The sequence below is a fragment of the Thalassophryne amazonica genome, chromosome 13 (assembly GCF_902500255.1).
Source record: "Thalassophryne amazonica chromosome 13, fThaAma1.1, whole genome shotgun sequence".
Lineage (NCBI taxonomy): Eukaryota > Metazoa > Chordata > Actinopteri > Batrachoidiformes > Batrachoididae > Thalassophryne > Thalassophryne amazonica.
The window spans coordinates 98,129,580-98,157,443 of record NC_047115.1 but is presented as its reverse complement, the minus strand read 5'-3'; the positions used below and the strand labels follow the sequence as shown (position 1 = coordinate 98,157,443).

At 43.1% G+C, this 27,864-nt stretch overlaps 1 protein-coding gene across 1 annotated transcript in view; it reads left to right on the top strand.

Moving 5' to 3' along the window:
* The first annotated feature begins 4,814 nt into the window (after window positions 1–4,814).
* Window positions 4,815–27,864, top strand: part of zswim8 (zinc finger, SWIM-type containing 8) — a 171,664-nt gene continuing 148,614 nt past the window's right edge. The window contains exons 1-3 of the mRNA XM_034184232.1: window positions 4,815–6,175; window positions 19,530–19,683; window positions 22,886–22,980. Of these exons, the coding sequence (XP_034040123.1) occupies window positions 5,998–6,175; window positions 19,530–19,683; window positions 22,886–22,980 (427 nt within the window). The 5' untranslated portion in view covers window positions 4,815–5,997. The remainder of the gene's footprint in view (window positions 6,176–19,529; window positions 19,684–22,885; window positions 22,981–27,864) is intronic.

The following is a 27,864-nucleotide window of genomic DNA, read 5'->3' as shown; positions in this document are numbered from 1 at the left end:
CCCTTCTAAAACAAAACATTTCTGTGTGTAGTCTGAACGCACCTTATCCTGCCGACAACGCCAAAAATGTTTTGAAACAAGGTTCGGTCAGATCGGCACACAGAAATGATCACACAGACTGCATTTTGCTAGAACAAACAGGCGTATATTTATTCCCCACAAAAGCAGTTACATCAAACACAAGTGGTTGCAGCGCATAAAATATCTCTTTCTCTCTTACCGTGACGCCTTTAAGGTGGAGAGCCAACACCTTCGGCAGAGTGCGCTTGTCAACCGGCTGGGCGTTCGCACGAAACCCGCAGCAGACTCTATCGGAGCATGGCTCTGCCCCCTCTTTTCTAGTGTGTGCGCGAAGGGAGGGTGAGTGGCCATCTCAAACTCCCAGGCGCACATAATTCCTTTAATCAACAGGCATCTGAAAGTTATTTCCTCTTGCAAAAACATAATGACCCCAGCTCTTCACTCCCAGTTCAGAATGACCCCAGCATGCTTCACTCCCAGTCGTTAGTGGCTACAAAAACAAATTCAGTGTAATAATAACAAGTACATCATTAGGGTTACTTTAAGACAGGGGCAAAACAACATAATCTTTTCTCCACACACCCCTGTACAAACTGAAATTGACCTTTGTCACTGTTCTTGCTGTTGTTACCCCATAACATTCAGTGACAGATAGTCCAAACTATACCTTTTTGCAATCTTTATGCTCAGACAAATAAAATTGTGTATTTTTCAATATGATTGGAGCATCTTTAAATTTTGACCTCTGTGTAATTCTCAATTGACCCCTACCTGGGTGGCTACTGAAAATTCAAATGGCTATTTTTTTTTTTTTTTTTCTTCAAAAGAATTGAATTGAAACTTTTATTTCAGACTCAGGTCCATAAATGGCACAAGGCAAGTGCAATACAAAAATATATAGTATAAAAGATCAGATTATGTGCAAACATTTCAGCCAGTGCTCCCTCAGGTATAGAGGTATAGCGAGTGCAGCTCGGAAGGGATTTATAAGGGCCAAAATAATACTATTCCCAGATTCCTCCAGTCTATTAATAAATTTAACCATGTAATGCCTTAAGAGTGCATGAAATGTGCTGACTCCTGCAATGACAAATGTCTGGTTGGCACTGCCCCTCTGGGTATTTTTAAAAGGATGCACACAGCATCATTGTACACAACCTGCAGCCTCTGAATGCTAGATGTCTTGTAGCTTGACCATAAATGAATCTGGCATTGGCAAGCTTTTTGTGCTCAAGCTTGGGTGCCTTGCCTAGGTTTTCCAGCGATGACCCAGAGTTTCAAAGTTTCACGCGCCTCAGTACGGCACGTAGCTACATGCTCATTCTAGCCAGGCTTAATGTTAGGATTCTTGTTCTGTGTGACATGTTTCACACAGAGCCACCACCACTCTGTCATATATGGCACAGAGGTCTTTCTTATGGTCATCCCTATTATAACTGGCATCCTTACACAAACTAGCTTCCCTGGCCAGATGTACATCACTCAGGTGTTTGTCTGTGTTGTTATAATAAGCCACCAAGTTATAATTGGTGAGAGATGACCAGTACAATTTTGCAGTGAACTCTTTATTTACAGTTCTGTCATTACTGACTGTTGTTGGAATATCAATAACATTTACGTTAAGTGCAAGGGGTTCACTTTCTGGAGGCACAAATCTGGGGAAGGGGACAGAAACATTTCTGCTGCTTTGAAGGTCCCAATGAGCACAGTGGCCTCCATCATCTGTAAATGGAAGAAGTTCAGATCCACCAGGACTCTTCATAGAGCTGGACGCCCATCTAAACTGAGCGATCAGGGGAGAAGGACCTTAGTCAGGGAGGTGACCAAGAACCCGATGGTCACTCTGTCAGAGCTCCAGCACTCCTCTGTGGAGAGAGGAGAACCTTCCAGAAGGACAACCATCTCTGCAACAATCCACCAATCAGGCCTCTATGGTAGAGTGGCCAGATGGAAGCCACTCCTTAGTAAAAGGCACATGGCAGCCCACCTGGAGTTTGACAAAAGGCACCCGAAGGACTGTCAGACCAGGAGAAACAAAATTCTCTGGTCTGATGAGACAAAGATTGAACTCTTTGGTGTCATGTTTGGAGGAAACCAGGCACCATCCCTACAGTGAAGCATAGTGGTGGCAGCATCATACTGTGGGGATGTTTTTCAGCAGCAGGAACTGGGAGACTAGTCAGGATTGAGAGAACGATGAATGCAGCAATGTACAGAGACATCCTGGATGAAAACCTGTTCCAGAGTGCTCTTGACCTCAGACTGGGGCGACGGTTCATCTTTCAGCAGGACAATGACCCTAAGCACACAGACAAGATATCAAAGGAGTCGCTTCAGGACAACTCTGTGAATGTCCTTGAGTGGCCCAGCCAGAGCCCAGACCTGAATCCGACTGAACATCTCTGGAGAGATCTGAAAATGGCTGTGCACCGACGCTCCCCATCCAACCTGATGGAGATGGAGAGGTCCTGCAAAGAGGAATGGACCAAACTGCCCAAAGATAGGTGCTCCAAGCTTGTGGCATCATATACAAGAAGACTTGAGGCTGGAATTACTGCCAAAGGTGCATCAACAAAGTATTGAGGAAAGGGTGCGAATACTTATGTACATGTGATTTCATCACATGTACTTTCATCATAGTACAGAAACAGCATTAGTGAAGGTTACAAATGATCTTCTTATGGCCTCAGACAGTGGACTCATCTCTGTGCTTGTTCTGTTAGACCTCAGTGCTGCTTTTGATACTGTTGACCATAAAATTTTATTACAGAGATTAGAGCATACCATAGGTATTAAAGGCACTGCGCTGCGGTGGTTTGATTAATATTTATCTAATAGATTACAATTTGTTCATGTAAATAGGGAATCTTCTTCACAGACTAAGGTTAATTATGGAGTTCCACAAGGTTCTGTGCTAGGACCAATTTTATTCACTTTATACATGCTTCCCTTAGGCAGTATTATTAGACGGCATTGCTTAAATTTTCATTGTTACGCAGATGATACCCAGCTTTATCTATCCATGAAGCCAGAGGACACACACCAATTAGCTAAACTGCAGGATTGTCTTACAGACATAAACACATGGATGACCTCTAATTTCCTGCTTTTAAACTCAGATAAAACTGAAGTTATTGTACTTGGCCCCACAAATCTTAGAAACATGGTGTCTAACCAGATCCTTACTCTGGATGGCATTACCCTGACCTCTAGTAATACTGTGAGAAATCTTGGAGTCATTTTTGATCAGGATATGTCATTCAGTGTGCATATTAAACAAATATGTAGGACTGCTTTTTTGCATTTGCGCAATATCTCTAAAATTAGAAAGGTCTTGTCTCAGAGTGATGCTGAAAAACTAATTCATGCATTTATTTCCTCTAGGCTGGACTATTGTAATTCATTATTATCAGGTTGTCCTAAAAGTTCCCCAAAAAGCCTTCAGTTAATTCAAAATGCTGCAGCTAGAGTACTGACAGGGACTAGAAGGAGAGAGCATATCTCACCCATATTGGCCTCTCTTCATTGGCTTCCTGTTAATTCTAGAATATAATTTAAAATTCTTCTTCTTACTTATAAGGTTTTGAACAATCAGGTCCCATCTTAGGGACCTCATAGTACCATATCACCCCAATAGAGCGCTTTGCTCTCAGACTGCAGGCTTACTTGTAGTTCCTAGGGTTTGTAAGAGTAGAATGGGAGGCAGAGCCTTCAGCTTTCAGGTTCCTCTCCTGTGGAACCAGCTCCCAATTCAGATCAGGGAGACAGACACCCTCTCTACTTTTAAGATTAGGCTTAAAACTTTCCTTTTTGCTAAAGCTTATAGTTAGGGCTGGATCAGGTGACCCTGAACCATCCCTTAGTTATGCTGCTATAGACTTAGACTGCTGGGGGGTTCCCATGATGCACTGAGTGTTTCTTTCTCTTTTTGCTCTGTATGCACCACTCTGCATTTAATCATTAGTGATTGATCTCTGCTCCCCTCCACAGCATGTCTTTTTCCTGGTTCTCTCCCTCAGCCCCAACCAGTCCCAGCAGAAGACTGCCCCTCCCTGAGCCTGGTTCTGCTGGAGGTTTCTTCCTGTTAAAAGGGAGTTTTTCCTTCCCACTGTAGCCAAGTGCTTGCTCACAGGGGGTCGTTTTGAACGTTGGGGTTTTTCCGTAATTATTGTATGGCCTTGCCTTACAATATAAAGCGCCTTGGGGCAACTGTTTGTTGTGATTTGGCGCTATATAAATAAATTTGATTTGATTTCTTATTTTTTTTTTATTTTTTATTAAGGCTGTAACATCTCTATCATTGTCTTTGTAAATATAAATAAGCAAACTACGTGAGTTAATTTCAATGCATATTTGTACAAACCTATACAGAGGCTGTGATAGACTGTTCAGGTTAGCCCCACGTCTTACTTGTTGATTGCTAGGATAGGCTCCTCCCCCACACCCTTAAATGGAATAAGTGAATAGAAAATAAATGACTGCACAGAGGTGACACCTGTGACCATAAGGGATGAGTAAAAATACCGAGTTAATATATTACTCAAAGTAAAAGTTATACTTTCTTCAGTCCTCGGTCTGGATCGTCTTCTCACAGCTGTCTCATGAAAAGTCTCAGATTCAGACTTCCCCATTCCAGTCAGCCTGTGACGGAACCTGCTGTCACAAACTATTGGCTATCGAAATATTTCATAACTGCTTTTAAAGTTCACATTCGGCGAAGTGTCAATATTAAAAGAGGAGGAGCCGGCAGGCGGAAGCAGTGATCAGCTGATCAGGAGGAGGCGGAGCCGTGGGAAGAGGAGGAGGAGCAGAAGAGCCATCTTCCCCCGGCGGAGTCTGGACTCGGTTCTGCCGAATCGTGTGACGGACTCACAGAGAGTGTACTTCGGACAGCAGTTCACTGAGGGTCCATCTGGATCCGGATCTTACCCACTCACCAAAAAGGGGTCGTGGACCGGAAGCGGCTCGGAGCCGGATCCTGTTGGTACAAAGGAGGCGCTATCAGGGGATTAAGGTTAAAATATCGGCCGTCTTCGGTCTGGACTAACGCAAAAACAACAACAACAAAAACTCGTCCATCTGAGCGGAGGAGAGATAAAGTAGGTTGTGAGGTTTGTGGAGGAAAACTCCGGAAACAGTCGATGTAAACAAACAAAGTTAGCTCTGCTAGCTAGCTGCTAGCTTATAGCGGAGCGAAGGAGTCCGGTTTTAAAGCCCTTAAACGGCCTTTTTCAGCTGGATGTGGACACGGACACAGCCAGCATGTAGAGCTTCACGGCCCACCAAAGACTCTCAGCGTGGTCGAGTCGTTTGTCGTCTGACAGCACTGTGATGGCAGTGACTTAACTTGTTGTTTGTTGTGTAGCTGCGGTGGGGGGGCTCCAGCTCTCTGCCGCCCCTCCCCCGGTCTGAGGTCTGATCAGGGTCGGACTCGGCTCCAGACTGAGGACTGATCAGGGTTGGACTCTGCTCCATTCTGAGGACTGGTCAGGGTCAGACTCGAGGACTGATCAGGGTCAGACTCGGCTCCAGTCTAAGGACTGATCAGGGTCGGACTCGAGGACTGATCAGGGTCGGACTCTGCTCCAGTTTGAGGACTGATCAGGGTCGGACTCGAGGACTGATCAGGGTTGGACTCTGCTCCAGTTTGAGGACTGATCAGGGTCGGTCGGACTCGGCTCCACTCTGAGTACTGATCAGGGTGGGACTCGAGGACTGATCAGGGTTGGACTCTGCTTCAGTTTGAGGACTGATCAGGGTCGGTCGGACTCGGCTCCACTCTGAGTACTGATCGGGGTTGGACTCTGCTCCAGTTTGAGGACTGATCAGGGTCGGTCGGACTCGGCTCCACTCTGAGTACTGATCGGGGTTGGACTCTGCTCCAGTTTGAGGACTGATCAGGGTCGGTCGGACTCGGCTCCAGACTGAGGGTTGATCAGGGTTGGACTCGTACTTTGAGGAGAACAGGTCTGAGGGATGGAGCTGATGTTTGCGGAGTGGGAGGATGGGGAGAGGTTCTCCTTTGAGGACTCGGACCGGTTCGAGGAGGATTCTCTGTGCTCCTTCATCTCGGAGGCCGAGAGCCTGTGTCAGAACTGGAGGGGATGGAGGAAGCAGTCTGCTGGTCCAAACTCCCCCACGGTCAAGATTAAAGGTGGGACACACACACATTTCAGTTTCATTCACTCTGAACACTCCAGAGGTAAGGAGTGCACACAGTTGATCCTCAACAGGACACACCAGCTTGATTATTGGGGATTTTGTCAGAAGGGATGGAGCCACTGGTCCTGTTCGTAGTTGCTGTGTTACTGTCACACTTGTTTCCCACTTCAACGTGTTTTAAGGATTCCTACGACTGACGGAGACACAGACCTTAATGACATAACATTCTGTGCTTATAATCCAATCTTTTAAAAAGAGGGGACTTCCTGTAACTCTTTCTGCCTGCTCCAGATGACCTGGGTCATCACATGTGATCTACTGACGATGAGCCTCAAAATGTCAACGATGGTGTCATTACCAGAACCAGGCCTGTGTACCGATATTGTGCAGGCTGGCTGAGCTGGGGTTGAGCAGGTGGATGAGTCCATCATCCATCACCAATGATTGCTGACAAAACAGGCAAGAGCCGCTTCTAGAAGAAACCGCTCTGTCCTCTGCAGGCAAAGGAGAACTGGTCACAAAAAAACTCATTTCGTTTAACCCCAACCCTTACGAGGGCAATATCACCCAAGTCATCCAGAGGCATACATTTTTAACTTATGGTTCAACCTTTAACAAAACTAATTTCGGACAAGTTATTTAAATGAATGTCATGTCTGAAGTTTTATAAAGTGAAAATATCAGATGTATGTTTTAGTTTTAAAGTAATGCGCTAATTTTTAAGGTTTTAGTGTGGATATATGCTGTGCAGTACATTATGGGTAGGATAGGGTAATCTCAGTACGTTCATGACATGAGAAATGCATTTGAAACACTGATCAGGCTCCACAGACAACAGCATTAAGCTGTAGTGCCTAAAACTCTCGTGAATATATTCTCTGGGTTTCTAGACGTTGTTATTGTGTCTGCGTTTATTAAATTCCACACATCTTAAATGTAGCAGACACGGATTATCTGGAATTTTGTTTTGGCAAATTTTCAAGGTCTCTACTGGCCAGTAGTGTTCATGGCAGTATTGGCCCTGAAGCTGGGCTGATATATTTTCAATCACTGTACTCGGTTCCAGCTCAAACTGTACCACAGAACCGCACGGTGTAAAAGTTCAGAGCGCGCGATTTATGTTCTCACACACATTGTATGTTCAAAAACCACACGTTGGTCTCGTGTTTCCAGAAGCAAAATGTAAACAGAAGCTTTTTTTTCAAACTTAATTTACAAAAACTCGATGGGAGTACGGAACCCAGGAGAGGTCACTTAAAGTGATATTTCTTCTGGCCATGATAATTTGTGTGCATGTTTTCCTTTAATTGAGCCCACAAATTAATAAAACGTGCTCTGAAATTAATAAAACGTGCGCACGTTTTCCTTCAATTGAGACCTCGAATTAATTAAACATGCGCATGTTTTCCTTTCATTCAAAATGAACATAATATGACCTAATGACGGGGAGATGCTTCGCCCTCAGCATCCTTTTTAATGTGCTTAAACTCAAGATGATACCATGCTGGGCAGCTGGAGTTCTCTGTATGTCCTTGTGCGCCCAAACCATGATGATACACTCTGACCAGATCCATTTCTAATGGGGAAATGTATCACACTGTCTGCTGGTTTGTTGGCTAATAGCTAACATTTATGTGTCAAGACAATATTGAGTGCACGTTTTACAAATTGTGATCATGTTTAAGTAGATCGTGCCCTTGTTTTACTCAAATGATGCTTAAAACGTGCACAATATAATAAAATGTGCGCACAATATAATAAAACGTGCGCACATTCTCTCCACATGCAAAACATTTTGCGATGACACTGGCTCCGTAAAATGCCTGTTTTTACAAATATGGAATATTATACAAAAGCACATTTATCTGTAAACACCAGCACACGACACACGTCACATAATGAATGACTCTACCAATCTGTGTTTAGCAGAAGAGGCACATTTTACCCATTTTTTTTTTTTTTTATTGTTTTATCTTTATCAAAGATAACGTTTCAGTTATCTGATTATCTGTTATCGAAGTTAATTTTTTGGTTATCTGTGCCCACCACTGGTCCCATGTACAGTAAAACTCACCTAAACTGTCATCGTATAAACAAGATATTCACAGTCACTGGACACAAAAAGTCCCAATGAATCAGGCATCAGAAAGACAACAAATACAGTATAATTTATCAGCATCAAGCAACAAGAAAAACAGAAGAAATACTAAGGTGATCGCCGGCCACTAGCCCTAAGCTTCACTAAAAGACCCAGAATTTAGATAAAGTTGAGGTTGCGGTACGCTCCGTTTACTAATAAGATGAATTTAAGAGTGAAAAGCATAGAAACATACTATACCAGTATGCTAGTCATACGAAAGGGAAAATAAGTGCGTCTTAAGTCTGGACTTGAAAGTCTCCACAGAATCTGACTGTTTTATTGATGCAGGGAGATCATTCCACAGAACAGGGGCACAATAAGAGAAAGCTCTGTGACCCGCAGACTTTTTATTCACCTTAGGGACACAATGTAGTCCTGCACCCTGAGAACATAAAGCCCGGGCCGGTACGTAAGGTTTAATTAAGTCAGCTAGGTAGGGAGGTGCCAGTCCATGAACAATTTTATAGACTAGTAACAGAACCTTAAAATCTGATCTCACTGGGACACGAAGCCAGTGAAGAGACGCCAAAATGGGTGTAATGTGGTCAAACTTTCTGCTTTGCGTCAAAAGTCTGGCTGCAGCATTTTGAACCAGTTGGAGAGCCCTAATGCTGGACTGTGGTAAACCAGAAAATAGAACATTGTAGGAGTCCAGTCTTAAAAGCCAGGCCCTTTATTTTTTTCACACCGTGCTCAGACTCAGACCTGCAGCCTGAGGTGCACCTGTTAAATCAGACACCAAAGGCTGTGATTTGGCGCTTTTCTGCTTTCACTCGTTCCTCTCATATTTTAATAGTTTTTGCAGTGCGCATGCTGATTACATTTTGGGATCACATATATTTGGCAGAAAATTCTGCAAATTTACAACATGGAGAAGAAAAAGATGAAATTGTACAGCTTACCTTTGATTTGGAGGTGATGATTGCAGAAAGAACAGCTTGTTTAGGTTCAAATTAATCCATAATAAAGCAGAATTCAGAGACGGAGAACTTTAAAACTGTCATGCACATTATTGCATGACACATGAGTTAAAGAGCTGCAGAAGCATATAAATCTGGCTTTAAATTAAATAAATCATCATAAATTGTAAATTTATGTAAATTTGATAGCTTAATTATTTTTATATTTATTTTGATAGCACCTGTACCTGGATGTGTTGCTGTATGTGGTTAAATGATAAAAGAAAAAGAAAAGAAAAAAGCATTACACAAAAAAAGGTTCATTCAGGAGTTCAGCACAGTTGGACCCAAAGTGGCGCCATGTTCCCAGTTGTCGCTACTCTGAGTAAAGGGACTCTAGAAGGCAACGCAGGGAGCACACAGTGCACACTGGTTTGACTCCATCTGAACTACAGACATTGAGAGTGAAAAATATAAAGAGGCCAGAACTTGCATAGATGCAGATGCTACTTTATGTCCAAGATACCATTTATTTGCACGATTTGATTCATTTTTGTGCTGTGCTGAGTTGAGTCCGCACACTGTGCGCTAAATTAAGAGACATTCTATAACAAACAAACATATATTTCTTGAGCACAGACTAGATTTTGGTTGCTCAGAGATGTGGTCGTGCTGAGGAATGAATGTCTTGGCTGTTTGCACAGAGAAAATTATTATTAACTTGTGCACAGATACAGTAAAACTCACCTAAACAGTCATCATATAAATGGCATACCTGCACTCATGGGACAAAAGCAAAAGTCCCAGTGCCTTTGTATGGTTTTCCATGTAATAAACACTGTATATAACAGATTTTGTAGAACGGATTTTCGCTCACATCAGACAAAATGTCCTGTCTGCAATGCATTTCCATTAAAAACCCCTCACATGTAACCGGACACAGCAGTCTGGACGTGCACAGTAACAGAGGTACGACATGAGGTTCAGCACTGACACTCGCTGATTCGAGGAAAGTGGGTATCGTATTTCTTTGATTAAAAGACCGGCTGTTATTTTTTTCAAACTGCTCATATCCGGCACCTAATCGAGGCAGACCATAATCTAAGGCTGGTGATTATTAACAAAATGCTGCTTGCTGCCTGCACACTAATATGGTGTTATGTTTCCCACATAGCCCTGGGTGTGATGAACCAAACTGCTTTAGATCAGAGCCCTCTGCAGGGCTGCGAACCCTCACCTCCCTACAGCCTGGCGTGCACCTGCTAAATCGGAGACTGCAAAAGGCTGTGATTTGTCACTTTTACATTTTCACTCCTTCCTCTCCCGTCATATTTTAATAGTTTTTGCAGAGCGCACATGGATTTCATTTCAATCAAGGATCAAATACGTTTGGCAGAAATGTCCACAAATATTCAGGGTTGTACCCCGAAATTTTTAGTATAGCCGTGCTGCTGGCAACTGTCACCCGAAGCGACGCGCAGCGCCTCTACTCGGGGGTCCTATTCAGCTTCTGTCCCGAAGTTCAAAGACAAAAATGAAAATCTTTTAGTACTGTTTCTGGTCTGATTCTGTGCTGAATTATTGATTACTTTGAAATGTAATCCAAAAGTAATCCAAATGTATGTACATACATACATGCAATCCACATGTATTCTTTCAAAGTAATCCTACCCAACCTTGTTGATTAGTAAAATGAATCTAAAATGTGTTTGTTTCACTGACACACTGTATACATGTTACAAATGTATACAACTTACAGTATTTGAAAGAAAAAAGCAGGTCCAGAAAGACTATTTAAATGTGGGAGATTCCAGACCTTTTTTAAAAAATTTTTTTACACATTTCCCCTGCATAATTTTCAATTTGAATAGTTTGAATTCCCAAGTCACAATGTCACCAGGCTGGGGGCATTCACTTCAGAGTGGGAAAATCTCACCTTGTTCTTGTGATTCAGATTTTGACACTTCTCTATATTGTCAAAAAAGAAAATAAAAATAGAAAAACAAAAGGTCCAGCAGCCGATCTGCTCTGTGTCAGCCTGATCCCGTCAGATCTCAGAAGCTAAGCAGTGCGGGACCTGGTTAGTACTTGGAAGGGAGACCTCTTTGGAACACCGGCAGCTGTGCGTGTTTCTCCAGGTAACACTGGAGTTACGTCAGAAAGGGCATCCGGCATAAAACCTGTGCCAAAATATCAATACAGATCTGGTTGTATCCACTGTGGCGACCCCAAACACAAAACGGGAGCAACGAATGGACAGCCAGAAAAACAAAAGGTCCAGCTTTCCTCCCCGAGTCAGCAGGTACATTTCTGTATTTCTCTGCCCGCGATGTACATTTTAGGAAAAGCAGAAACATCCTGATTAGCTGACAGTGAAACGAACACTGCTTGCTTCATCTCACAATGAAGCTTCTGAGCTTTCATTCAAATGTGAAGGTTCAGATTTACAGAGGACAGAGAAGAGATGACACACTTTACCCTGAAACTCTTGATTTTTTCAGTCTTTCGGATTTTGGATCGTAACGTGTGGTGACGCTGCTGTTTGTGTCGCTGACCGTGCATGCAGAATGTCTCCATGATGCTGTTTTTTTAGACTGGACACGCAGATGGATTTTTTTTTTACATTGGAAAAAGGTCAGAATACGTTATTTTCAAGAGATAACAGACTTTCTATCTAACTTGCCACAATCATGAGAGAACTTTTTGAGGAGCTCAGCAACACAGATGATCACGTGCGGTCGTCTTTGGTGGTGTAGACTTTGGAAATCACAAGTGGGTGAGCCATGTTAAGTTTTTTGTGTGTGTGTTTTGTTCTTAGTGGAGCTGGTAGACTTTATTTTAATTTTACTTTGAGAGCCTGTCTTGATGTGTCTGTTCTGTAACGATGCAGCGCGTGGGGTCGCGCACCGTACACACCAACCTCAGCTGTTTTTCAGGTTGTCTGTCAGACAGCCTGTTGTCTGTCTGGGATCACACAGATGATATTTCTTAGATTTTTCAGTTATATTGATGAAAACACAACATACACAACGTTGAGCATCTAGTAAACTGTGTACAGGCTGCGTTCATGAGCGTGCACGTGCAGTAAGTTAATGCACAGTGGAAAGCGGCTGCTGTTTTTTCCATAACTGCATCAAAATGAACACTTATCACTTAAAAATGAGTCATCATAACACGACGGCACTCATATGGAAACTATGTAATTAATCTGAGGGACAAATTGATCCAGAAAAAGCTACTGTTCCTGCAGAAAATTGCATAAAGACGCACACATCAGTATCATTGCATGGCCACAGAGTTACAGAAGCATAAATCAGGCTTTAGGATTTTAAGGTACAACTTCGAAGTGAACTTAGAAAACAGCAGATTTTGTCCTTTTTTTTTTTAATTTTTTTTTTTTTTATACATATAACCTATTTTGTCTGTTTTGTTGTATATATGTACAATGACAATAAAGGCTCTGTTCTATTCTATTCTCTTCTAGCGTATGTTGTTCATGTCTAGATTTTAGTGGTTTTCCTGTCCATAAAAAAAAACAAAAAACTTTGTTTTCATAAACATTAAAAAATTTTTATTTGTGTTAAATTTGCTGATGGAATAATGTAGAAACTACTTTGGGATGTCGAGGGCGGAGTCCAAAACAGCCTCAAATGTAAGGGTCAGCAGATTGTAGCGCACCCCCCCCCCAAGAGCTGGTGCCCTACACTGTCCAATGTAATTTCACACTTCCCAGAACTCCTTTCAGTGCAGACTGACACCAGTCAAAATAATGTTTGCAGTTTCAGTCACGTCGAGATGTTTAAATTTCAAAGGAACATTTTTCAGAAGACAGCTGACCCTTCTTGAGGAGAAGTCCTATATGGGTCCTGTGGCCGGTTGGTGCCAGTCTGTATCTTTGGATTTCATAGGATGCACGCCTATGGATCCTCCTAGACTGGATGCTAGTCCTACACAGGTTACATCCCCTAGCCAAGGCTGGTACCAGAACCCATTTATAGCTTTGTGGACAATGTAGATTAAGTGTTTTGTTGAAGGACACAAGTAGCATGAACCCAGGTCTACATATTGGCAGGCCAGCTCCTTTTTCACTCAGCCACCTGCTCTGCACTCTACATCTAGACCAGGGGTGGGCAACTTGTTCCAGAAAGGGCCAAGAGGGTGCAGGTTCAGGTGATTTCACTGATTAATATCACTTTGAGCAGACGGAATCAGTTAATCAGTGAAATCACCCGGTGGAGTCAGTGGCTGCAAAGAAAACCTGCACCCACTTGGCCCTTTCTGGAACAAGTTGCCCACCCCTGATCTAGACCCTTCCAGAGGTCCTAAGGGGAATGGTATCACTGTTTGAAGAGTTTGAACAATGTATTTATTTAGTTTGACCTCTTATTGTAGTTTTACCTCTTGAGTTTTTTTGACATAATCCATCTTGTGACTGTCATTGGTACAGTCAATCTTTTCTCCAATGGAGCCAGTAATGAAACCATGTTACGTATTTGAGTTGTGTGTAACATGGCTTCGTGTATGCAATGTGACAAAAAACAACAAAAAACCAACTCCTAAACCAGGTAGTTTTGGTGTGCTTTAGAAAAAGCAGCAGCTGCTGTCAGTCTCTAAATATGCCTGGTACAGCAGCTGCTTTGTCACCAGTGTCTCACTAACAGTTGTGGACCACAGCCTGTATGTATCCTAGACAAACCCTCCATAACCTCACCTACAGGTTTTCCAAAGAACCGGTTTAAAGATCATATGTGATGGCTCCAAATGTCACCATTTTAATAGTGTCTGGTTCCACTAAAATCCCAGCCAGTGCATACATGGGCACAGAAGTGGCGAGTGGGCAAGACTGGCATCACCTGTGCAGGAAGTGTGAAGCCCAACCAGGCCACATGGTGTGTAGTAACCACAGAAATAAGGGTGTCAACCTCTCGACTCCCACTAATTTGTGCAGTTGAATTTAACCAGGTTAGTTTCATTAAGAATGAGACCTCTTTTGCAAGGGAGACCTGGACAGTTATAAAGTTTTCAGCCCATCTAACCTGCATGTCTTTGGATGTGGGAGGAAGCCCACACAAACACGGGGAGAACGTTCAAACTCCATACAGAAAGCCCACAGGTGGGAATTGATCCCATGACCTTCTTGCTGTGAGGCAACGGTGCTAACCACTAATCCACCGTGCTGCCCAGAATTACATAATAGTGAAATTTCTCTGAATGGAAATACTGGAGCACAGACATTTTAGACGCTCCATTAGTGCATTAAAGTGCCAAGCAAGCCAATGATCAGAAACAGCTGGGCTCTGCTTGCTGGGCTCTGTTCAGTGGGCTCAGCTCGCTGGGCTCAGCATGCTGGGCTCTGCTCGCTAGCACACAGTAGCTGTCATTCACAGTAACCACACCTTTAATTCTTCATGGTTGTCTGCCTGGGTGGTTGCCATCCAGGACCTGTCGTGTTTCCGTGGTGGTGTCAGAGTGGCATTGTTCAGCACCAGCGCATGCTCCCAGATCTGACCTGGCTCAAGGTACCATTTTCTACACAGTGATAAAGATGCTCTATCTTTTTTTTGGTGGGGAACAGAGAAAACAGCGAAATGCATTTAAAATGAATAATTTTGTTCATTGTAATGCCTCATGAATCAGGAAATTTAATTTGAAAAGCACTGAGTTAGACAAATCATGCAACAACATGAGAAGTAATTTGAAAATTGTACGTGCTTCAGTGTGGAACTGCAGCAGTCTGTAGGCCAAGCAGGTTTTTGGTACCACGTAAGGGGACTAAATGACACAGTGCACTTGCATGAACTGCTGATCTGAATGCACAGATGGGGACTGGTCAGCCACGTCTGAGCACACACAGCTTCCCAGCTGCTGAAGACATAACAAATAACTAAAAAATAATGATCACATAGCACAGGCACAGACTGACACGTTGGGGTGTGTGTGTGTGTGTGCGTGCGTGCATGTGCGCGTGCGCACTGAGCTGACAGGGGTCGTGGCCACCGACAGCAGCAGCTGTTGAGATTTCTGGTTCTGGACGTCACGGCTGGGAAACACGTACCGTGTTTTGATGGACCTGACCTTACAACTGTCCACTGTGACACACGTGTGTCTGTTTGCTGTCCTCACATGGTCATTAGGGCTGTTCATGTTATATAGTGAAAAAAATTAAAGTTGTGAGAGACTTCACGGCCACATGTTGTTTTTGTTGCACTTGGGGTTTTATAGGTGCATACTAAATTTGAACTCAATCAGATAAGATTTAGAGGTTCCCCAGAGTGACACATGTTCTTCTCCCTCCTCTGACAATGTCACCCTAACGGGAGAAGACTCTAATGCCATTATTTTTCTTTCTCAGGTACATGTGATGGTTTCTAATAGCAAAATGTGGTGGTTGGTTGGTCACCCAGAGGAGAACATTACTGGAATTACTGGATTACTACATTGCTTGTTTGGGGAAAATTGTTGCTTTGTGGGGGACCCTAAATAATGTCCCATTACAATAAAATTTGGCACAGATCTTTTATTTTATTAGTGGAACAAGAACATGTGGCCCAAAAGATTTTGTAACATTTGACATTTTGCACAGGTCTAGTGGACATGCATAAAAACTTACATCACTGTTGCGACGGGCTGCAGCGAGTCAGCGTGCACATTGACAGGCTGTCCCAGGAGAAACGGACCATCAGATCATAACACGCAGCAGGCGATCTGAATGTCATGTCACCCATGTGAGCTCTGTTCCACATGATGCAGTGTCTGTCTTGCAGCGCGCCATACACAGGACACGCGTATTGGGCCGGACATGCACGTGGGGTTGGCTGGACATGCTGGGCCAGCAGATGTGGACATGACGAGTGCACTGCTTCATTCATGTCATGTCATGACTACATCTGTGACCATGGGTCATCTACAGAGGAATAGATGGTTCATACTTGTATTAGCTGCTTGATAAGAGGGATTCAGTAAAATGCTGGTTTTTTCCCTCTTTTTTAAATGCGTTTATCTCCTTGTTGAATTTAGGCATTTTATGCTCCTGTTATACAACAGCAATGGTAGCACAGTGGTAAAGTTTCTGTCTGTTAATCAAGGCTTTTGTAAATTACAGGTTCGAATCCCGCGAGTGGCATGTTTTTTTGTTTTTTTTCCCCACACAGCAGCTGCGTGATGTGGCTCCACATGCTCCAGCTGGTTTTTATTTTTATTTTTTCCACAGCAGCTGCGTGATTTGATTCCACGCACTCCAGCTGTTTTTTGTTTTTATTTTTTTCCCACAGAAGCTGTGCGATGTGGTTCCACGTGCTCCAGCTGCGCGCACTGTGTTCCCGCTGCGACCATGTGTCTCTCCTGCCTGCCCGACCATGTGTCCCTCCCAACGTCGGCTCGATGTTTTCGCTTTGATTCGCCCTGATTCCGTCACACATCGTGCTATGTGTGAAGGGGTGCTAATGGATGTTGAGCTTGTTTGACCTTTACTTTGGAGACCAAACATTCTGTATGGTCAGAACTACTCCATTTATTCATCATGTTAGCTCAACCAAAAATTGTCACCACCTTTTTCATAATTGGAGCCACTTTAACTTTTGACTCCTGTACAAATGAAAATTGACCTTTGTCAGTATTTTTGCTGTTTTTATTCTGTTTCTCCATAGCATTCTGTCATAGAAGGTTCAAACTCTACCTTTTTGGAGTCCTCATGATCAGACAAGTACTGTGCTACACTTTTCAATATGACCGGAGCATTTTGAAATGTTGACCCCTGTGGAATCCTTCACTGACTCTACAGCTACAGTTGTCATCCTGGGATGGCCAGCATACATTTTTGTGTAGGCCATGTATACTGAGGCTGGATTGTAAGTGTCATTTAGTCCCCTTAGGTGGTACTGATTAGGTTAAAATTGGCTACTGGCTCATGGACTAAGAGAGCCAAAATTGATGAAAGCTTTATTTATTTATTTATTTATTTATTTATTTATTTATTTATTTTTAAGCAAGCTATAAACTGGCAAATATGTAGTTGTGAATCTTCTTTTGTAGTTGGTGAGCATCTTGTACCAAAGAACAATGTCTGAAACTGCAAATGTTACTGTACACACCATGGTATATTATTTTTTTTTCTTGACGTTTCAGTCGTGATAAATGATTGTGAAGTGGTGAATCTCTGCTCTGGGAACTGCACAGCAGATGTGATGGAACCAAATCACAAGGCAAGTCACCCGAAGGTGTTTCACAGGGGCAAAGTCTACCCCCACCCACCCACTGACCAAGGACACTGGCAACAGCAGTCATGGAAAACTCCTTCAGGCATTTTTTAATTACAGGAAGAAGCCTCAAGCAGGCCAGAGTCAGTGGAGGTGGCCACCTGCTTTTGGCCATACTACCAGTAGCAAAAAAACAGATGAAGTACAACAAATGTCCGATGCATTTCCGGAAAACATCTTACTTGGCATTTCCCGGCGTGTGATGTACATTTTATGAAAAGCAGGAACATCTCAATGGCTGACAGAGTGAAACTAATGCTGGTCTGGTAATGAAGCTTCTGAGCTTTCATTTGAAGGTGATGGCTCTGATTTACAGAGGATATACAGACAGCAGACGACACACTTCACCCCGACACTTAATTTTTTCAGAGTCTGTCAGATTTTGGATCCTAATGTGTGCTGACACTGCTCTGTGTGTTGCAGGACTCTATTTTACCCATGTGTGTGTTCATGTGACCATGGTAGTTTGTGAGATGACCCCAAGAGGCCCTTGTAATAGTGCAGCAGATAACTGAAACAGTCCTTCAAATGGTGATACAAGCACCAAATTCAGCACCATTAGACATTGCTCTTTTGAAAAAAACTGACTGGCTACTTGAATTTCCAACAACCAGGTAGGGGTCAGTTGATGAATTACACAGCGGTCAAAATGAAAAGATGCTCCAGTCATATTGAAAACTTAACTGCATTATGTGTCTGATCATAAAGGTTCCAAAAAAGTATAGTTTGGACTATTGATGACTGAATGTTATGGAGTTATGGGGTAACAACAGCAAGAATGGTGACAAAGGTCAGTTTCAGTTTGTACAGGGGTCAAAAGTTAAAGTTGCTCCAATTTTGGTTAAAAGTGATGCAAATTATTGACTGAGCTAAAAGGATTAATAAATGGAACAGTTTTGACTGTGTTGAATGTTTGGTCTCCAAAGTAAAGGTCAGACAAGGTTGATGTCCATTGGATTCTGTGACATGTGACATATGTTACCCTGTAATATGATAACTAAGAATGACACATGATGCAAACACTCCACCAATAATTTGCATCACTTTTTACACACCGTTTTCTGCCATTCATGTTTTCCCAGGTGCTTCTCTGGCACAGGGTGATTATGATGAAGCTGCTCTACTGGTCAGCTGGTGCAGACAAAATCCACATCATAGAGCAAAGTTCACCGATCATGACTATATGCTGTTTATTCCGTCCAGCCCCACGTTCATGTGTCCTGTTTGCAGAGTTCAAAAGCAATGACTGATTGAACTCAGCAACTCTTTCTGTGTCTCTCGTATTCAGGGTAAAATCAGCACCAAGCCCCATTTTTAAAGCCCCAGGATCTGAAAAACTGAGATATGAGGCTGAAATGTTCTATGGCTTTTACTGAGAATAATATTTTGGGGAAAGTATGAAGCATATTGGAGACGGTCTTCAGGGGTGTTTTTCTGAACTCTGATTTGTCTGTTTTCTTCTTCTGGGTGACGTGGCTCAAATCAGCTGATCACGGTTGCCGTGTTACAGCCCGCGATTGTGGCGGGGTTAACGTGCGCTGCTTTACCGTGCTCTCTTTTTCCTTCACTGCTGTACTTAATTTCAATCCCATAAAGAGCTCAACAATGGATTTGACTAACACAGCAACCTTTCAGGGCCCTCAGTCACCATGTTGAAACATACAGCGACGTGTCCTGATGGCGAGTTGAAACCCTGCTGGGGTCAAAAGGGGTCATATTGTGCCAAATTATTTTATCTTTGTCTTACATTTCCACGTGTCTGAGGTTTAATGTCTGAAAAGTCACAACATTGAGTGTTTTCAGACATTCTGCTGCTTGACAGCTCATTTAGGCCTGATGCAGCTCATGTCAGACCTCTGGCACATGTAAACCTTCCTGTGTCCCTGTAGTTTGGTGAGGCTGTAGTGTGTGTGTGCGTGTGTCTGTGAGGTTGTTGTTGAGGAGCACATGAAGCTGTGATTGTATTCTGTGATCACTGATTCGTGGGTCCCCACTCTCCAGCTGGCTGTCAGCCGCCCCACTGAGCCTCCTGTCCTGTGTGGTCCGTTTCAGATGGTCAGGTGATTCCACTGGTGGAGCTGTCAGCGAAGCAGGTAGCGTTCCACATCCCCTTTGAGGTGGTGGAGAAAGTCTACCCCCCGGTGCCAGAACAGCTGCAGCTCCGCATCGCCTTCTGGAGCTTTCCGGAGAATGAAGAGGACATCAGGTGAGACTCTGATCATCAAGTCCACTTCTCAAAACTGAATCCAGAGCTGGACCCAGGTTTCATTTAGGAGAAAAACAGAAGTTCTCAGCTTTATTCATGTAAGATGTTAAGATTTTAAACAACTTCAGCTTGTGAAACCGATGGTGCGACGTGGTGGCAGACAATACACGTTATTACAGGCGGAGGTACATGCACGTGCACACACAAATGATGATCATTCAAAAGAAAGAGACATAATGACACTCGCACCTGTGGCCAGAGTCCAGCAGACTTCTATAAAGAATTAATGAGGTGGATATGTATGTAGACCAGACTAAAGATGTTTTGAGAGTCAGACCAGGTCTGGGAGCGCACACTGCTGCCTTGACGCATTCGTGACACCATGGAACCACCTTGGGTTCATCACCGCATCTCTAAAAAGGTGTACACCTCAAGAACCTTCAAAATCTGCTTGATGGATTTCAGTGAAAAATGATTGATTGACAGCACACCATGTGAAGATGTGAATGAAGGAAAATAATTGAGCTCCAGTGTCTTCAAGGGTCTCTATTTTCTTTAGTCAGACTTTACTTTTGAATGGTTTTATAAGTGCCTAAAACCTTTGCACGGTGCTGCATGTTTCTGTTCGATAAGGGTCGGCTGAAACATTCTGCTTTCAACGCCATTATTTCAATAACAAATAAGATATCAAAGTGAAACTGGTACGAGACTAATCTTTTACAGCGTTTGACTATCTCTACACCAAATGGTTTTTCGCCTCTGGTTTCAGGCATGTTGCCAGATTGTCCTTGATGTAATGTGCACAGTCTGTGAAAAATGGCAATGTACAGATGCATGTTTGAAACATCGTGCTGTTACTGAGTTCCTCACGGTGGAGGGTTCATGTGAGGTTCTTGCGTCTTACTGAAATTATCATGTAGGCGACAGAATATTTCAACCGACCCTTGTATGTTTAGTGAAATAGTAAATGGACTGCATTTACAGATGGCCTTTTCCATCTGCATCAGAAGGTCAAACTGCTTTACAATGATCACTCACATTCACCCATTGACACAGACACACTCACACACTGATGTCACGGTGCTGCCATGCAAGGCTCTCACTACACATCGGAAGCAACTAGGGGATTAAGGACCTTAGTGATTTTCTGGCCTGGCTGGGGTTTGAACCGAGGATCCTCTGCTCTAAAGCCCAACATTTAAGCACTGGACCAGGGGCACCCAGTAAGTTGATCGCAGAGATAGTGTGGGTCAATCATAAAGTATTAAAACTGGCCCGTAGGCAGGGAGAGGTCAGGGGTTCGGCTGGACTGTCCACTTCGCCCACTCTTAGTGTTTGATGCTATGAGCTGTTCATCTGCTGATTTGTGCAGCAGCTCTGAGTTGAAGAAACAGCAGTCGACGACAGCACACCTGCACTGAGCTTTACAAAGACATTATTACACTTTTTTTTTTCTTTAAAACTCTGCTGTGTGAGTGTCCTCACTAAAACCAGCTGAAGAGTCGCAACGCCTTAACAACAAATAATAATGCTCGTTTTCCACCCAGATCTGCCTAAAGTCTCTTTCCAAGGACGACATGACATAAAAAAATGCTGATAATACTTGACCTGACAATCTGGTCGTGCTTTCTGCTTCAGTACAGATTATCCATTCTTAATTAAACCATAATATTTTGACCTTTAAAATACCATGTCTCCAAAATATTGGACAGTCGGGCACTCACAATAACCCCAAATCATGAGCTCACAATAGTATTTCTCAGAGGTGGGACGACGTCACCATCAAGTCACTCTCAAGTCATGAATCAGCAAGTCCCAAGTCAAGTCTCAAGTCATAATTAAAACCAATTGTTTGCAAGGTGACTTGAGACTTGACTTGGGACTTGCAGAATGATGACTTGAGAATGACTTGGCAGTGACTTTGTCCCACCTCTGGTATTTCTACATTTCTATCATAAATTTGATTTAAGAATGATCAGGCAGTAACGTCTATTCTTCTTTTATTCATCTTGGCCCAGTTGTAGCAAGCTGAGCCAAAGCTGAATGTTTCTGCCTCATCTCCTTCAGTGGAAATCATAAGGAGGTTGTCCAGGGTTTCTTCTTTCAGTCTGTTTCGGAGGGGGGTCTTGACCCTCTTCATGGCAGCACGGTGGCTTAGTGGTTAGCACTGTTGGCTCACAGCAAGAAAGTCATGAGATCGATTCCCACCTGTGGCCTTTCTGTGTGGAGTTTGCGTGTTCTCCCCGTGTTTGCATGGGTTTCCTCCGGGTGTTCTGACTTCCTCCCACATTTAAAGGCAAGCAGGTTAGGTGAACTGGAAACTTTATAATTGTCCAGGTCTCCCTTGCAAAAGAGATCTTTATCTCAATGGGACTAACCTGGTTAAATAAAGGTTAAATTAAACAGTGAAAAAGCCCCTTTCACAGTCTGAAAATATAAATTACTTAAAACCTCAGCCTTAGGTTGACAGTCTCATCACAGTGCATGTGCAAGCTGTCCCTGAATCTTCAGGCTGGACAGTCTGAGGGTGCTGGGATAACAGCTGTCCCTGCGACGGTATGTGCTGTCTGATTGGCTGATTACCGGTTGGATATTTTCCCATGGTCACACTGGTTACCATGACAAGTGGTTCACAGCGCGTATTTTCATTACAAACGAGGAAGCAAAAAACACAATTAGAAAAACCAAGTTGGACATGAACGTACTCCATAAATATCTAAACAGCATCAGAAAAAAACAGAGATTGAAAGCTTACCAGCTAACGAGTGGACCATCTGTTAGCAAGTTCTTCACGGAGGTGAAGCGAACAGGTCGACGTACGAGCTGTCAGCAGCTTTCATATTTAGGTGATACTGTAAGTTTGTGTGTTTATACATGATAGCCATATAATAAACAAATAATTAACCTCGCTTGCTCGGTCTGTACGGGAAAATATCAGACCGACGTGTTGTCAGTATGGACCGAGCATTCGTGAGAAACACCGAGTTTGGCTTTCAGACAGGTCTGTTCTGTCATTGAGATTTCCATGGAAATGAGCCTGAACACAAAAATGAGCGCGGTTGGTCTGATTAGCGGTGAGCGTGGAGGGGACGTGGCTGGCACGTGTTGCTGCGGGGTGTCTGAGTCTGAGTGGCGTCACAGTGAGAGGTTTATGCTGTATCAGTGATGTCTTTCTGTTTTCTCGGTTGTCTTCTTGCTGCAGGTTGTACTCCTGCTTGGCCAACGGCAGCCCAGATGAGTTCCAGCGTGGAGAACAGCTGTACAGGATCCGAGCCGTCAAAGACCCTCTGCAGATCGGTGAGATGTGGACCACGTCTTCACCTCAAACACTGCTCACTTCAGCTCAGGGCTGCAACAACTAATCAATAAAATCAATTATTAAAAAAAAATCAGTCAGTTTAATTGTTGATTAATGAGGTCACAGATGTCTCGAGCAGTTGGCGGCACAGGGGATTAGTGGTTAGCACTGTTGCCTGTCAGCATGAAGGTTGTGGGTTCCCTTCTCCCATGGGCCTTTCTGTGTGGGGTTTGCATGTTCTCCCCGTGTTGGCGTGAGCTCTGTTTGCGTGCTCCGGCTCCTCCCGCTCCCACAGACGTGCCGTTAGATGAACTGGCTCTGACTCTGAACTGGCCATAGGTGAGAGTCTGAATGTGCCAGTCTGTCTCTCTGTGGCCCTGCGACAGACTGGTGGCCTGTTATGTGGAGTTAAATCAGGAAGTGCATGCAGCATAAAACTTGTGCCAAATCCACATACAGATCCACCTGGGATCTGCTGTGGAGACCCCGTGTGAAACCAGGGAGAAGCTCAAGTATGGCGTCAGAAATGTGCCAAAACCACTCTTATGTAAAAAATGCGTTTGGGCGTATTTTATTGTTTCACCCACATAGATATTAACTGCACGCGCGCACTCAGAGGAAACCGCTCCTCGAGCGAGAGAAAAGGTGCTGCGAGTGAGGACCAGTGCGTCCCCACCCTCTCACAGTTGATTCCTGCTCACTCGCTTGAAACTAGGGGAGGGTTTTGGCACTATGGGGGAGGGAACCAGGGATTGGTACTCGCTCTGCTGTGACTGGTCATTTCTGAAGAGTGAGGTTTGATTGACAGCCCTCCTCACTGACATGGAACTCAGTTGGAGACAACGGCGTTAACCGATTATCGCCTCGTTTCTGCTTCAAACTGCACTCCAGTCATCATCTGTCTCAGCCACAGATCTCTGAAGCTTCTGTACAACAGTCATTTCTACATAAATTCTGTATCATTTAATAATAAATTACAGGAAATCCTAAAAATCACCTGAGATTAATGGAGCTCGGCACATCTGAGTCTGACTCTCTAAACCCAAAAAGATCAAAGGGAAGAATGTGATTATTAACCATCAGATGACAAAGTAAAACCTCTTAAATCACGTGCCAACCATGACAACAAAATCCTGAAATAGGTGCAGACATAAAAATACAAAATACAAGAACATAAGGGGATTATTGAATATTATTTACAAATAATAAAAGAAAACATAGGGCAAACTAGTTTTAAAACATTATTGTTTTCAATCAGTTATAGAGAATTATAAAGTTCAAAGGGGTGGGGCTTAAATCGGTACATTATTTTAAGTCTGAAATTGATATTATTGATCAGAAGTTGCTATATTTATTGTTTATTTGAAAACTATTTACAGAACAGCCTCAAATTTGAGATTCAAATCAATTATTTTGATCACAAAAGTAAGAACTATTTACAGAACAAGTTTTTTATGAACTCAGAACATGAATATTCTTAAGTGTATGATTGAATATTTATGGAACAGCCTCAGAATTGAGATTCAATGTTTGTGATCACAAAAGTAAAGGAAATATTTTACAGAACAAGTTTTTATAAACTCAGAACATGAATATTCTTAAGGGTATGAATGAATAACAGAACAACCTTAGAATTGACATTCAGTGTAGGAAATTCTGAACTACTAAGTATGCATGAACAAGAGTTGTCATACTCAACACAACTTTCTTTTTTACGCTGTGATTTTTTTTTTCATTTATTTATTTATTTTTACTACCTAACGTTCTTGGCATTTTTTTCCCACACAAAGTTAAACAGTGTTGATTAAGAGGTGTGTGTGTGTGTGTGTGTGTGTGTGTGTGTGTGTGTGTGTGTGTGTGTGTGTGTGTGTGTGAGACTGAGTGAGAGGGATAGAGAGAGGTTGTTCTAAGACTGTTTATTTTTTAATGATCTGTGTGAACTTGTGATTCATGCAAACATCCAGTGATGGCAAACAGGGAAATAATATGTCAGCCTGGTTCACTGTATTCTTCTCAAAAGCACCGCATTCAGTAGGAGCAAGGTTTTCCAACTGACTTTATATCACCGGCCAAACTAAGAGCAAGCAAACAGTTAAAAAAAAAAAACTCAACCAGAGTGGAGGCAGTGACCGACACAACACGAGCCGTTTCCAGCTCTGTCAAATGCACCGCATACATTACGAAACAAGTTCACCAAGTAACTTTAAATACCATACAACCACAACAGAGGCAAACTGAAGAAAACCTATGGAGTACTAAGAGAGCAACATGAGGTAGAATCAAGCCAAGCACAGATAGAGAGATCAATTTCTGTCTGTGTGTGTGTGCGCGAGAGTGAGGTCTGGGTGCAGAGACTTGTCTGTGTAGGGAGGGGCAGGCGCTGTGTGTGACTGGCTAATCACAGAGCGTGAAGACAGTCAGTTAGCCAATCAGGATTTTCCTTCAGCACGAGCACAGATTTTGACGAGTTTTATTCGTGTTATGCTCGTGCTCATCAAAAATGCTTTATCCATACCGGATACTCCTCTGAGTATCCTGCTCAACCCTACTATCTATGCATGTGAAATAATATAATACGCCCAAATGCATTTTTTACACAAGAGTGGTTTTGTAACCAATCTGACGCCATAGTGAAGGGACTTACTGGAGGGAGAAATATGTCAATCTCTTCCCATCTTTCTTTGAGGAACATTATTTTTAGACGTTATTTTAATAATTTTCTCCCGTGCGTGTAGAGAACCTTGAATCTTCGACTGGACTGGGTTGCTTGACGTGAGGACATTTCGCTTCAAATCACAGAAGCTTCCTCAGCTAAAATTCTTGCTCTGGTAGTCTGACTTCTGTCTTGACTCTTGTAGAGAAGAATAAACCAGAAGCCAACAAAAGCTGGAGTTTTTAACCTAGCCAGACCTCTCCTACCGAGAGGCCGACTGCTATAGGCTAGTGACTAAACAGTAGCTCTAATTAGCACCTATTGTGCTCTAGTTAGCACTCTCCTAATGATGGGATGGAAGCCTCCCCTGATGGCTCCCTTGACGACTCTCCTGATAACGTGAATGACTCATTACCATGAACAAAAGACTGAAAGAGCAATAATTTTAGCTGAGGAAGTTTCTGTGATTTAAAGCGAAACGTCCTCACGTCAAGCAACCCAGTCCAGTCGAAGATTCAAGCTTCTCTACTATGGAAACCACCTGGACAACTGAGAGCCTACACAGAAACATTGCATCCCATGCGTGTTGACAAAATATAGATCGTCTGTCCGTCTTTGCTCCTCACAGACTCGGCCTGTCATTGTTTCAGCTTTTAGATCAAACCATGCAATGAAGTTTTCAGACTTTGTCCACTGAATGGTTTTCATGTGCGCTCTCTTCAGGCTGCTGCCGTCTCATTCATTTGACACATCTTTTCTGAGTAGGTTAAAGCTCTTAACTACTCGGGGTTGTGATGGAGGAGGAAAGTCATGCTTCAGACTGGAACTCACTTGTTTATTTATTTTATTTTATTTTATTTTTGATCAGCAAAAAGGGGCAGACAAATTAAACTTTCCATTTATTAAAGAACTTGGAAGATTTAAGAAAACAAAGAATTTTTGCCCATGGTCCTCAGTGAAACCAAAGTGTGCATTTGTTTAATGTGTGTGTGTGTGTGTGTGTGTGTGTGTGTGTCTGTGTGTGTATGTATATATATATATATATATATATATATATATATATATATATATATATATATGTATATATATGTATACAAGGTCTATTAGAAAAGTATCCGACCTTATTATTTTTTTTCAAAAACCATATGGATTTGAATCACGTGTGATTACATCAGACATGCTTGAACCCTCGTGGGCATGCAAGAGTTTTTTCACGCCTGTCGGTTACGTCATTCGCCTGTGGGCAGTCTTTGAGTGAGGAGTCGTCCACCCGCTCGTTGATTTTTTTTCATTGTTTAGTAATGGCTCAGAGACTGCTGCTTTGTTTGATAAAAAATTTTTCAAAACTGTAAGGCACAACTGAGTGGACACCATTCAATAAATTCAGCTGGTTTTCGGTAAAAATTTTAACGGCTGATGATTTTGGTCTGGTAGTGTTGCTTTAAGGACGGTCCACGGCGCCTGATGGCGATCTGCGCTTCGAGGCGGCAGCGTCTCGCCGTTTCAAGTTGAAAACTTCCACATTTCAGGCTCTGTTGACGCAGTAAGTCATCAGAGAACAGAGAACTTTCAGAAGAAGTCGGCATGAGGAGTTTATTCGGACATTCCATTGTTAACGGTCATTTTGTAATGAAAGAACGTGCGGGCAGAGTCGCATGTCGGGCTGGACCCGACCGCGGGGGGTCGCGGCAGGAAAAACACCTCCGTTGGAAATCTTAACGGGCAAGTTGGAACATGCCCAAGCTGTTAAACAATTTCTCAGTTACTCACTTGTTGAAAGCCATTAAAAGCCGCCTGAATTCTACAAATGGTTTTCAACATGGAGGTGTTTTTCCTGTCGCGGCGCACACAGATTTGCCGAGTCGTCACGGAAACGACTCGGCGAATTTGCGCGTACGTCTTTCATTAAAAAAATGTCCTTAAACAGTGGAATGTCCGCATAAATTCCTCATGCCGGCCTCTTCTGAATCTTCTCTGTTCTCTCACGATGTCCTGGGTGAATTAAGCCTTAAATTAGGATGTTTTCAGCTCGAAACAGGCCGACGACAGCGCCTGGAAGCGCTGCAGGACGTCCCGCTCCGTGGGAAGTCCTTACACCGACAGAAACACCCCATAATCTCTCATCAGCCGTTAAACTTTTCACAGAAAACCAGCTTAATTTCTCGAATAGTGTCCACTCGGATATTCCTCACAGGTCCAGAAAAAATTTTGATAAAGCAACGCGCGCCGT